At 36.8% G+C, this 14,312-nt stretch overlaps 1 protein-coding gene across 1 annotated transcript in view; it reads right to left on the minus strand.

Annotated features, from left to right (window-relative positions):
• Positions 1-2,866: 2,866 nt before the first annotated feature.
• CDK13 (cyclin dependent kinase 13) overlaps positions 2,867-14,312 on the minus strand; it is a 118,708-nt gene continuing 107,262 nt past the window's right edge. The window contains 3 exon segments of the mRNA XM_049642756.1: positions 2,867-5,901; positions 6,570-7,022; positions 9,172-9,377. Of these exon segments, the coding sequence (XP_049498713.1) occupies positions 5,048-5,901; positions 6,570-7,022; positions 9,172-9,377 (1,513 nt within the window). The 3' untranslated portion in view covers positions 2,867-5,047.

A 14,312-nucleotide genomic window follows, 5' to 3' on the forward strand; every position in this document is an offset into this window, starting at 1 on the left:
CACCAGCAATTCCAAGGAAATCATGCATATTTGTTTTTATGTGGATTTTCATCACGTTATTTATAACAGGAGGGTTAGAAATTATTTGTGTCCAGTAATAAGGAAATTGGAAGCTACGGTTCTTCTTTTTATAAGGGAATAACTTAACAACCATTAAAAAGAGGGTAGAATTTAATTATTGGCATAGCAGGATGTTCACAATGTATTATTAAATGAAAAAAATAAACTACAAAGTTACGGGTAACATAAACCCATTGTTTTAAGAAAAAGATTAGATATGCATTTATATACATCCATCAAAGTCTAATTATTAACGGTTATCTTTGGAGGTGTTCCTACATTTTCAAATATGTACCAGTCTAAAAAGGACAAAGTAAGTATTCCGGGTTTTAGGTTTTGTCAATAAAACACAGCACAATGGATAATAAGTGGTCATCTTTTTCAGATTATTTATTAAGATTATTCCTGGAAGTCTGTACTGGATATAAGCAAGAATAAAACAAGGCTAAAAATGGCCTCGAATTCTTATGGCAGTTTATTTACAGACTATTGAATACAGCCTTTATTTATTTATTTTTAAACAAATGGCTTCTATTAAACACATTAGATTTAACAGTTACAAGACTTTACTAAAAGTTCTTGCAAAAAAGTACAACACCTTTACAACAAACTAGCTGTCAAAGAAAACCAAGGGGTGATTCACTTACAGGGCCTCATTTTGAATGCAACTACAACTAGGAATTGTTTTGACGTGATGAAGAGGGTAAGACCCACAAAATTTGTTAGTCTACACAATTTAAAGACAAAGTTCTGTTATGGTCAAAATTTTGTTTTCTCCATCTTCAAGTGGATCCCTTGATAGCTTATTAATAGCTTTTATTTTTAATTAAATTAAAAGCAGCTTGAGAAATTATCTGGAGAGGCTTTGGTAAATGACAAACCGTTGCTCCCTCATGACACCACTGGAAATTATAAACCCTTGAAAGATTATAAAAGCAATGTTTGCAGGCCTGCTAGCATAGACTTTCCTCCTCTAAAGAGAAAACAAATGTAAATGATTCAGTTCACTACCTAATCGTTATTTAAAAACTACTGTTGTTAAAAAGAAACAAACAAAAAACAAACCAAAAAAACGAGGAGCCTCCTTTTGAAGAACTATCCATCCTGTATAGGCTTCTAATGAAGTTTTTCTAAAGTTTTGTTTTAGTCTATTTCTCTATTTTTTGAGTCATTTTATAAGTTGGCTTTTTAAAACCATTTGTGTTAAGGTAGTTGTTCAGTATTCTAAATTTAATTATTTTACTTCACTGTAACACTGGTAATTTTTTTTTTTTTTTTTTTTTTTTAAGTTTGAGAGAGTGAGTGTGCACATGCATGAGCAGGGGAGGGGCAAGAGAGAATCCCAAGCAGGCTTCTGTCAGCCTGGCCCCAACATTGGTAACCATTTTAAGTCAATTTTTAAAGAAAGTTAAGTGTTTTCTGCAGAATTTAGATGAGGCTTAGAGGAACTGCCCTGGAAATCCATCTCATTTCTCTTAGGCTGTAAAAGTGAGGGGACAGACCAGATGATTAGAATATTGGAAGGAATGTCCTGTTCAGACTTTAAAAATCTCAAAACCAGTATCCCAGAGGATCAGTAGATTTTCATTCAGAACTTGTATTTCAAGTTTATTTTAACAAAAGGTGGGGGGAGGGACTATGGTGAAAAGTTGTGTAAAATATGATTAAGCTCCTAGCAAACACGGCAAAACTTTGACTCACAAGTTCCAGTGAGAGTAGTTTGGAAGCACTTAACCCATTTACCTTCCACTTTTCTTAAGAAATCCTGATATTTCCTACAAATTGGCCTATTACAAATTGGCCAGATGCAACTTAAAATTTGTTTTCATCATAGAGTTTCCAGTTGTTCTATTTTGTTCCAGAATGTTATTTCTTTATTCAGTTTCCACTTTAAAACTGCACACTCACATGGTCACTTCTTACATTCACTTAAGAGTAATGTAGATACAGCTGAGAGTAGCAAATACTACTAGCTTCTCCAGCCCCTTTTTAAAATCTTATCAGCCCACTGGAAGTGTGACTGAATGCCCTTCACAAGTTAACTGACGTAGCCCAAGGCACTGAATATATATACTCACTGACAGAATGAAGCCCTGAATCACAGCTAAAGCATTATCTTAATTCACATTCCACAAACCATTTTCATCAATAAACCTCTTAAAACAAGTCTTAAAAATTTCATGGGTGACTACAATTCTTCCACAAAGAACAGACTGAAGACTTTTGAGTTGCATGCAGAAAAACTTGCTGCGTCAGGAAATATAAATGGGAATTTCACATGGGAGATAATAAGTTTTCTTCTTTTGGTAGGTCAGTCTTCTATTTTCATCTTCATTTTTGCAATCTGACTTACCTGATTCTTTCCCCAAAACTTAAGTTAACGTTTTATGGTCCTTAGACTTTACTCAAGAATACTCGTGATTACTGCAATTATAACCTATGTAATTAGTGATTTCCATCCCGGCTCTTTTTATTAATCCGTATTTACTGAAGTATTAAATGGTATGGAAGGATGCATTGAGATTTTTATTACCGTATTTTACCAACTGTTTCATATAATAACATCTATGAATTTGGAAGTATCTGACAATTACTGCATCTGGGCATTGTGTTGTGGTTTAACCGGCAAGATTTTTTCTAAGTGGTGCATAAGATACTGGTATATTTCACAATTAATACTGTCTAAGGGTAATATTATAAGCTGTAGTTCAAATTTCCAATTTCAAGCAACAATTTCCCTGTCCTCCCAGCCACTCTCCCAACATAAATATATAACTGAAATGTTGGAAAAACTATCCAAACACAGTTCAATTTTATATAAAATATTTAATTTTTAAAACACAGGCTATTCATGTCACATAAATATCTTCAATTTTCGGTTAGCTGCTATGGTCAGCAGAATTATCAAGTGTGACTATTAAGAATAACTTAGATACTGTCACTTATAGGAAAGTCTAAAGCGCTAAGACTCACCATATTAAAATTTGAGATAGTTGAATACTGTAGCTATTTTGCTAAATTTGAAGTATTTCTTCACCTCCTGCAATGTAGTTTTAAGTTGTTAGTACTCAAAATTCAAATAAAAGCAAAATAATTTTTCTTCCATTCATTTTTCTCCCCAATAACAAAAAAAAAAAATTCCATCAAAAAAATAAAATGATCAACTGACATCAACTCATTTTATAGCAGTAAAATGGTAAAATATCCACTTTAAAATATCCTTGCTGTCACCAAACTGTAATGCTTCCCATATAGTATTTTGAAATGAAGGTTCACAAGTCAGAGGGCATGGGGTTAAAAGACTGACTTTAGAACTGGAGCAAATTTCCATTCTAAAACAGTTCTTCCGATTTACAATTCCAATGAAAAAGTAAGTTACCAGGAGAAAGAACAGTTAAAACAAAATGGTTAATTGGCACAGCTCTCATTTCCAGAGTTTATTTTTCCATTCAGGGATACTGGAAACACTGGTTATTCACCTTTGGTTCCTTTTGAGAATTTATTGTAATTGTACGTGTGCCTGAGCGTGCACGAGAAGTTAGTTAGACTTGACACCATTACAGCTTACATAAGGGTTAGTCCATCCTTCTTTGCTGCTTTTAATAAAAGAGAAAAATGCTAAAATGAACTAAAGTTGCTCTAAGTCTGGCAGAAGTCCTAATAAACCTCACAGAAGGTGAGAGGAAGGAAGAGAAGAGGTTTTCTCTCACTACTTTTTCTTTTTGTTTCAATAAATTCGGTGTAGGCAAAGTTTCTAGTTAACAAACTGAACGGCTTTTTCTTAAAATGGCAATTGCGTAACTTAAAATATGATGTCTGCCTCCCCTCCCCCCATGAACTTTAATAGAATCAGGCAATTCTGTTTATTAAGCCTTGCTTCTGCACTACTGCCCTCCAATTATCCATGGCAAAAGGAAAACAGGGACAATATGGCAGCCTGAAAATGGGTACTCTAAAATTCTCATTTAGCTATTACTTTCAACCACTTAACTGATGTAACTTTTTAGAACTTCTTGGAAGTAACAAGGTACTGACTGGAGTTCTAATCCCTTTCTTTGCTCTCACGCTCCTATCAAGACAAGGTGGTAGTGGAAGGTAACGTAGCCCAAAGACAGGCAGGAAAGAAGAAAGTGTGACAGGCAGAGGGAATGAGTCTAGCGGGAACTGAACAGGCAGCAGTCCCTGAACACTGGAGAGCTCCCTGCCTCTTCAATACAGTATTGATTCCCTTTAGAAGACAAATGGGTGTAAAGGTTAACTGCTTTTTCAGACCTTCAGCTTACCTGTTAAGGCACTTACTTACCCTCCCCACCCCATATTTTTCATATAAAACCCACTATTTCATTTGAATGCATTTTGCTCGGCTATGATAATCTGCAAAATAAAACAAAAATAACGTTGACCATTTTTTTTTTATAAAACTGTTGCATCAAGAGAAAGGTTGTGTTTTATTTTCTGAAGTGAGCACAAAGTACACCTTTCACAATAACACTGGAAGCAGGTGCAAAGACTGACAGTGACCTTTGACTAAAGGTAGCTTTGTAAAAAGAAAAATACCAAATAAATCAGTGCCCTTTCTGATTGTTGTAAAACTGGAGCGGGGGAGGGGTTGGTTGGTTGTTACATAAAAGTTGGTCCAAACTTACAAAAAAAGCACAAATGTGCATAGTTCAGAAGATCTGCAAGAGGGCCATAAAAGACTCTTATGTCCCTAAGATTAGCATCCACGTAAAACTGCAAGAATACAAAATAAAATTGTTAACTAGAATTTGTGAAGATGTACAATCAATAGATCTAGTTTTTAGAACAGCATGAATTTAAGCAAAGGTTTTTTTTTTTTTTAACTATTGTATGCAAGACCCTTTTCCACATAAAAATAAAGCTGTTGTTGAATTAATATTATTCAAGTCTCTTGGATTGCTGCCTTAAATTGCAGCTAGAAAAGTCTTTCCAGATAAAAATGATGTGCCTGAGGAAAAACAGATACTCAGTATGGTAACCCTCTGCCTCGACCTCTGCCAGCTGATGTGCTAATGTGTCCCCTGTATCCTTGTGAATATCCAGGTCCTTGGGCAGGAGAAGTCCAGGTCTGTCCATGCATGAGGCCGGGGCCACCCGGGTTTTCCTGTAAGTTACCACCATAGTTATAGTTGTGCATCTTTGCTGGCAAAGGATGAGTACTCTCTGGCCCTGTGGGAGGGTCACTGCTGTTCGCCAGGACTGCGATGGGGCCATGGCTATATTCAAATCTATGGTCCTTGTCTCCACTAAACAACATGGGACCAGTATTGAGGTAAATGTCTCCGTATCCAGCTACTGAACTGGGAAATGACTCGGAAAAGGCAGAAGGCTGAGGTGGACCACCAGAATGAGATGAAGAAGTACTGTAGTTATCCAAAGACTGAATATCTGAGTTTCCAATGAAGCTACGTCGTTCCAATGGTGGAGGAGCAGAGCTACTTCCCAGACCATCATTGCTAACATAAGGAGCGGAAGAGAAAGAAGAGGATCCAAAATTGTCCTTGTAGTCTGATGTGGGCACATAAGTGTCTCCTGCCTGGTAATCCATACCACTTTCTCTTTTGGGATCATCCTGGGGCTGATGCTGAGCGAGCAGCTGTAACAGGGCGGCTTTCACTCCAGCATGAGGGTCAGTTAACGAAGAACTGGTGGTGGGTACGTGCTGGTTTTCTGTCCGATAATCCAGATCTTCTTCGGTGACTGGTGGTGGTTCAGGCGGTTCAGGAGGTCGCTGATCAGGAGGGAGGATACGAGGCCGGTCCGGTTCTGGGGTGAGCTCCAACATCCTCATATCTTGGTGCTGAATGAGGTCATCTTGCCCTAAGTGAAACAAAGCAAAAAGAAAAGGAAAAAAAAAAAAGAGAGAGTCAAAAGTGATCATGGAAAACTACGTGTTTCAAAATAGTCAGTTTCCTACAGGTGGTCCTAAAGAACATCACAAGTTCCGGAAGTTCCATTTCCAGCAAAAAAAAAAGGAACGAAAGGAAACAGGGATATAAATACTAATATTGCCTGCTACCATTTAGGTCTGTGGTGACTGAAAAATTTAACTGCATCGGACTTTTCCAAGGTATCTCACATCTACCTATTTATTGCCTGAAGAACAAAAGCTACCGTACACACAAAGTTTCTGCCTTGCTCAATCATGTTGTTGTAGTTGGAGTAAATTATTTCTTCCATCAGAGGTTTACATGAGAAAAATCTCTGGCATTCTTAATGAGCTACAGCACACATGGGTAATTTGTCAAAGAATCTACTCCTCCTAGGAGTAAATGGACTCACGAACCAACCTATGACCAGTGACCTAGGAATTTTCAGAACATCTACTCCTAGCAATGCCACCAAACGATACACATCAGAGATCCCCTCCCCCCCCCCCCCCCCCCCCCCCCCCAAACCCAAACACCCAAACACCCCCCCCCCCCCCCCCCCCCCAATCAAGAAAAACAGTGTGGACACTGTTAGCGGTCTGCTCTCTGCACACTCACCCGATGCCGGAGTGCTAGGTTCTGGAGGTGGCCTGAGTTGTAATGACGCTTCATGTCCCGACCCATTTTCCCTCTCTTCCAGTAGCACGTCTTTCTGCTTGGACTGCTGGGCCTTTATTAACTGAGTCAGCAGAACTGCGAACGCGCTCTGCACAGCCGCCTGGGCAGCATCAGTCTCCACTTTAGGCTGCGCGCTCTGAGAAGAAGGCTGAATTCCTCCCAATGGTTTCGAAGACTCCTGTTGTGGTGTGGATGGGTCTGTCTGTTTTTCACCTGTTGCCAAAATTCCAGCAGGAAGGTTTATTTTATTTAGCTGCTGTTGAGTCTCAGAGTTTACCTTAATGTTCAACACTTGGACAAAATCAGCCATATTAACACTTGTTTTAGACTGTAGTAGGTTTAGTAGAATTGCCAATTCACTGTGGTTTAACTGCTGTCCAGGGCCTGTTTTTACTAAAGACAAAATTTGTATTAATTAGAATTGCCATAATTCACAGCACACCCCGCCCCCCCCAAAATGGCTCTATATTACCCTATTAAAATGTCCATTTGTGGGACAGTGTGTAGGAAACACTGTGAAACAGGAATCTCAGTCTGGTTCTAATTTCATGTACGTACATTTAAGATGTAACTGCACGTAAGTCAAAACAACAACAACACACTGCGGCCCGTTCTGAAGAATTCTCTTCAGGGCTCAATAGTTCAAAAGGAAAACCAAGACTACTGCTGGAGCCCCGTACGGTAGGTGTGAGTGGGAGCCGCCAGCTGTGAGCAGGGACTGGAGGCGGCGGTGCCGGGCAGCTACAGTGTCAGGCACTCTTGAAGCATTTGGGATCTTTCATTCCTCGCAACAACCTTGAAGGCACCCTCTATTATTACTCCCAGTTTGTTTGTTTTTAAACTGAAGAAGAAACTGACATCCAGGGACACTAAATAATTTGCCCAAGTTGAGATCAGAACCCAGGTATTCTGATTCCGGAGTCTGAGCTCTTAACTACTCACTAAAATCATCTCTAAAATCATGCTTATTATCTGAGGACCTAACCTGATTTTGCTGTAAATTCAATCTGAGATGTTATGGACTCCTTAATAAAATGTATTTTATTCAAATTACCTTTTTTTTAAGGTAAGTCCCTTAGGGTAAGTTAGGAACTCCTACAGAAGCATGCTTATAATGCTCCTGCAAGATGGTATTAACTCATCACCAACAAAACAGATGGCGTTGTTTTTCAATTTTCAGTTGAGGCTTGTGACGGTTTACACAGGTTCTCGTGCAAGCTTCTCTGAGCCACACATAACGAGGCTTGAATGTGTATGATACCACAGAAGTTCAGCGACACTACCCTGATAAGCAATTTCTATTATAAGAATGATGAACCAACAGAAGAGAAACTCCAAGAAAATAAAAAACTGATGAGTAATGCTCTCCTTTTATTTTCTCTCTTTATATATACTTTAAGAGACTTTTTATTACTTCTTAATGTTATTTGTAGGTTAACTCAAAACAAACTTTTGCAAGTTCTTCCTGTGACTCGCAGGCATTAAGAAACAAGGAGCCATGTCTGTTTGCTGCATCCTAAGAGCCAGTTTCCCCTCATTTTCCATTTAATTTCTACATCAGCAGAGGCAGGCTCTGTGTGAGCTTGCAAGTATTCTGTAACTATGGTGTCTCCTCTAACAAAAAGGGCATTTTCTTTTAAAATAAGACAGTTGATGATGAAGAAAATGAAGCAGAGAGGATTCATTCCTATTTCACAAAACCAGGATTCTTCTTAACAGTGACAGTTTCAAAAAAAGGAAAACAAAAGATAAAATGAAACTCTGAGCAACAAATAACAATTGTTTTTGGTTTGTAAAGTAATGTACCAGTACTTTAATGCAGTCTGACCAAGGTCAAGTATAAGCTTGCAGATTACATGGGAAAGCATTAATGGTAATCTTTCTCAGCTAATCTACTCTATATTTATATCCAACCACCAAAGCTCAATCTGATCAGCAGATCTGTTTTAATCAACTAACTGATCTTTAAAACTAAATGACAGAATGAGTTTAACAACATTTCTGACAACACTCAAGAGGCCGAATTCTCATGAAGAAGCTTACTCTTATGACAGACTGATCCAGAGGAAGAAATTTAGTAAGTTTCCCCCAGATAGCCTTCTTTATCATACTTCAAGTCATTTCTCGAACAATATGAGATTCTAATTTTTGAGATTCTATAATATAACAGGCCATGTAGTAAGAGTGATCTGAGGACATTATAAACAGAATGAAAGAACTTCTATTATGAATTTTGGCTGTCTTCCTGTATCTTTCTCTGGATTCTTGCCCTAGGGGGAAAAAGGAAATAGAGAAATCTGACCATTCACTAATCATATGTAATTTGATGCTCTTCTGAAGTGCCTCTTACCTTAAGATTGTTTCATATTGTGATGCCAGTAGCAGTGAAATGTCTATACTGGCACAAGCAATTAACAGGGAAATGTCAAGTTTGGTGAGTAAATCTTAATGTTTTAGCCACAAATGCTTTAACACGATAGCAACATAATCACCGCTAGCCACAAAACGAGGGAAGAAAACCAACCCGGGAAGCATTACTGACCAGGTGCTACGTTCGAGTTGCCCTGAGGTTTCAGCTGTGAAGATGGCAGCACGCCCTGCGGTGTGCTGGTCCTGCTGTCATCTAAGCCAAGAGACAAGTCCTTTCTGGGGGCTTTAATTGTTGAAACATCATCAGTCATGCCCATCTGCTTCTGTCTTCTTCGCTTTTTACTCCACAGCTCATGACAATCTTGCCATAAAGGAAGACTGGAAAAAAAAAAGGTATCAAAATTGTTTGTCAGTGTTATTTCTTAATGACAACCAAAACCTGCTAATATTTCCTACACAGCACCAAAGCTGCCACCCCACACCCCTGCCAGTTGATCTTGAAGACTCCATACACATGCTGTGTGAGCCCCTCAACAAAAATCATCCTTGAGGCCCCACCTCTGTCAGGGATTCACTTTTACAAATGGACTGTTTTTCTGTGGCTTCTGAATAATTGACAAATAATCATTTATTAAAACTATGAATGAAGGGGGTGCCTGGGTGGCTCAGTCGGTTATGCATCCGACTTTGGCTCAGGTCATAATCTCGCAGTTCGTGGGTTTGAGCCCCGTGTCGGGCTCTGTGCTGACAGCTTGGAGCCTGAAGCCTGCTTCCAATTCTGTGTCTCACTCTCTCTCTGCCCCTCCCCCGCTCACGCTCTGTCTCTCTCTCTCTCTATAAAAAATAAAACATTAAAAAATTTTTTAAAAACTATGAATGAAGAACACATGTTCATAAAACTTTGTTACTATTATCCTTGGTGCAGTCTTTTAAAGCCAGTTCTTATCACAGTACACCATACACTGAACAGGACATGGAAAAAAAGGCAAAAAATATGCCATTCGCAGGAAATGGAAACAGGATTAAAGAGTAGTAAAGGCTAGGAGATAACATTTGTGAAAGACTTTCTAGTAAAAGCTTTTTACTTTTTTAATACCCTCTTATTTACTTCCATAATCAAATGCTCTAAAATGAAACTATGCTACAGAGAAGGTTCAAAAATAGGTAGTCCAGGCTAATTACTCATCAATAAAGAGTTCTGAATGCCTAGCAGCTATCAAAATTACCCACAATTCTGAAACAGTTCTACCTTCATTAATGTAATTTCTTAAAACTGACAACACTACAGAGTAACTTTTGCCTAAAGAAAGATGTAAGTGGTTGATTTATAAATGTTTTCTTCTTATCCTAATAAAAATTCCAATGGGAAGTTACTATTATATCTATTTTAAAGATGAGAAAATTGAGGCTTGGAAAGGTTAATAAACTTGCCCAGAATATCTACAAATTCTCTTAAGCAGCCCCAACCTGGTTGATACAGCTACAAGTCTTCAACCTGGGTGTGTTCACCTCTAGGGATGCTTTTGAAGGGGATGCACCTGAAATGGTTTTAAAACAACTGACATAGCTCCGTGTCCTTTCCTACAATTGACTTTGGAGAATGGCCTGCACAGCAAGTTCTTTCACACCTCCTCTTTCACAATTACTCTCATCTCATGTTACAAAATAAAGGCATATGCAACAATATGGTCGAATCTTAGCAATATAATATCAAGTAAAAAAAAGTCATCCCCAAAAGATTACAAACAGCATGACACCCTTTTATAAAATTAAAAACAACTAAAAATTTTAAAATATAACTTTTTATGAGTACATATAGATGGCAACAAAAGTATATACAAAAGAAAACAGGGATGATGGTTACCTCAGGTGGAGGAAGGCAAGGGGATAGGTCGTGGGGCAGGGGGTGGGGAGAGGGTATGATATGACTAACGTAGGTTATTTCCAAGGTTCTAGCTTTTATTTGGTAGGTTCATGGCTGCTTATTAACATCATTTAAAATAACTAATTAAGTAACTAAAAGAAAAAAAAGAGAGCCATGCATGGACCAATGATGAGTGACACAAGGATTATGATTAAACCAAGTCTATGCACCTGAGGTCCAAAAACAAAACAAAGGCATACCTCTCAGCCATCTTACTATGGTGCATTGCCTCAGCGTGTAAAAACCTCCTGGAGTAACAAACAAAGGTACAATTTGAAATATTGATATTGGGAAGCTTTAAGGCATCATAAACCCGCCAAAGACTTTCCTTTCTGTGTGTGTGTTTATGTATTTTAAGATGTGTGGCCTTAGCCCCTGCTGGGATATTCCGAATTCAGATATACTGCAGTACTCAGAGTGGGGCAACAGGAGTGACTTCACTTCTTCCACCCTGATGCTCTTGCAGGAGAGCCCCATAACGGGAAAGCAAAGAAATCCACGGGAAAGGGCTTCTGGGCTCCCTCCCACAATTTAAAGCTGAGAGATTCTTTACGGATGATCTCCACGCTCATCTCTAGGAAAGACCAACATTACCCAACCAATAGCTGTAATGTATAGGTTAGTGATGCAGACTCTGGATATACCGGCAATGTTTTCCAGGATGACCACATTTTTATGTGCTTTTTCTGAAGGTTCAAATACCGGCTCAGCCACTTACTTACTGGCTCTCATTAGGCAAGTAACTTGACCTCTGTGCCTCAGTTTCCTTATCTTTAAAAATGAGATTAACAATATAATCTACCTTATGGGGTAGAGGTAATGATATATGTTAACATATGTAAGCGCTGGACAGTGCCCCTCACATAGTAGGCACTGTATTCACGCTTGATACCCATTTATCATCATTCCGTAAGATAGTTTAAAACTACTTTTATCAAATCACTCACATCATGAAATGCTTATTCCAATTACAGTTGATCATATTTTATCTTATAAATTGTTCAGTGCTTTTCACTTGCTGTTGAGAAAAAATAAAATTATAGGCTAGCTGTCACTCTTTCACTTTTTAGCAATATGTTTTTTTCTTTCCATTAAATATGCCAGTAAAGTCTCGACACCACATCTAATATAATTAATGCAGTTGTTTTGTTTTTTTGTTTTAATATCCTATTCTCATTTGATTATTCCTAAAATTAATCACAATATCATTATACTTTCAACCTGAATGCTTTAGTGATGCATCCTGTAATTTATTACTGGATTACAGCCTGTTCACCAAAATGTGTATTAATATGTTTTTTTTTTTTTTAATATGCTTATTTTTAATGGAGAAATGCAGTCAGGTGTGTTCTGGTAAAAATTAAGTACATTTAGGTGATGTGTTTGACAATATGGACAGATTCCAATTAGGTTATATGACAGATGTTTTCCATTAATTAAATAGGGTGTATCTACAGTTCCAAGGTTTTCACAAAACCATGCATATTTTAAAAATGTAATAAGAAAAAAGATGTAACAAAAAGATTGGCGAAGTTGTACTGATGTTACATGTTGACACCCTAAACTTTTCCAAGTATACTTACTGGATGAAATAAGTGTTAATAAAAGAAAAAGTACGAAGTATAAGAAATCATTTAATAAGATACTAATGAAGCTTCTTTAGTTTATTTTCTCAAAATTTGAAAAAATAAATAATGAATGACTCTTAAAAATCTTTTCAAGCCATAGGCTTTCCAATTCTTTACTGTCAAGAAAATTAAGACAGAACCTTAAGTCGACATCTGAAAGGTCATTACCATAATTTCTGATGACAGATCACTCTGTGATTTTTGGACATAATATGGAAGGAGTGCAAAGAACTCAGTGATAAAACTATGACAAAAGACCATTTGTTTGCAAAGGCTTACTTACAAGGGTACTTATAAAAAGAAAAGAATAAAATTACAATTAATGTGGAACTCTCTCATTCTAGAATGAGTAATATTAATTGATAGATATAAAAAGAAACCACAGTCCTACCTATTTCATTAGGTTGAATTTACAAACAAATTTATTGATTTTTTCTTTCCTTAAAAAACTGTTTTTAATTGGAATATAGTTGCCATATAATTTACCATATAATATTATATTAGTTTCAGGGCTACAACATAGTGAGTCAACAATTTTCTTTCCTTTTTTAAACTGAAATATGTACTAGTAATATTCACAATGACCAACTGATCAAGAAGAAAAAAAGCTTAAAGTCAGAAAAATTTTAAAATTAAATTTCCATTTATATACATATATTTGTTTTAAAGAAGTTCAATACGGTAATCAATAAAATACTTTCAAGCATAAATGTTACATTAAAAACCTGTGAAATTAATATAAGTTCCAGATTAAAAAAAGGGACACTGTCCAATTGTTGAAGAGTATTCTGTATTTTCTAAATGAATCTTGATGAATATCAAAATGCTAAGATATTTTGATCCCATTGGGTACATTTACAAGAAGTGAGATAACTGCTCCATTTAAAAGTGTCAACACTTACCATACACTGAAATTTACATCTTTTGCAACTATCTCCACCCTTGATTAAAACAAGTTTAGATGTTAATTAAAAATATGCTCAATATAATTTTTACCAGGATTCTTTCATGTGGGCCACTTGAACCAGGAGATCAACTTAGTATTACCAATAATGGGAGAAGAGTGACCTTACATTCCTCCTGATAGGATAGAGCAGGAAGCACACATCACTACCTAAGTACTATTCTTGACAAAAAAAAAAAAAAAGTTATTCTAATTTTGATCACAAGAAAGCAATTACAGCCAAAATGTAGAATGTTTTACAAAATAGCTAGCTTGAACTCTTCAAAAATGCCAATGTCATAAAAGCCCTCCCCCAAAGAGCAATTAAAGACTGAAGAGAATTACAACCAAATCCAATGAGTGAGCTTTGAATGAATTCTTCATCAAAAAAACACAAAAAACACAACAAAAACTATAAAGGAAATTACTGGGACAACTGGAGAAATTTAAATATGGATTGCCTACTACATACTGCAATGTTAAATTTCTTATGCTTTATAATGGCACTGTAGTAACAAAGTCCCAGTACTTATAGCTACATGACAAATCATTTATAAGTATTGTGTCACTTCCACAATACAATATTCAGATATTTCAGGACGAAAACCTTATATATAGTATAAAGCAAATGTTAATAATTATTGAATCTAGGTGAATGACATATAAGTGCTTATTGTACTGTTCTTCATATTTTTCTGCAGAGGTGAAATTTTTCCAAATCAGAAGTTATAAAAGATATACTTTGAAGGGGTACTGGTGCCAAAGTCTCAAGCCTGCTGATATATACTGACAAGCAAAGAACAACAACAACAACAACA

Source organism: Panthera uncia, chromosome A2, assembly GCF_023721935.1.
Source record: "Panthera uncia isolate 11264 chromosome A2, Puncia_PCG_1.0, whole genome shotgun sequence".
In the NCBI taxonomy this organism is placed as follows: Eukaryota; Metazoa; Chordata; class Mammalia; order Carnivora; family Felidae; genus Panthera; species Panthera uncia.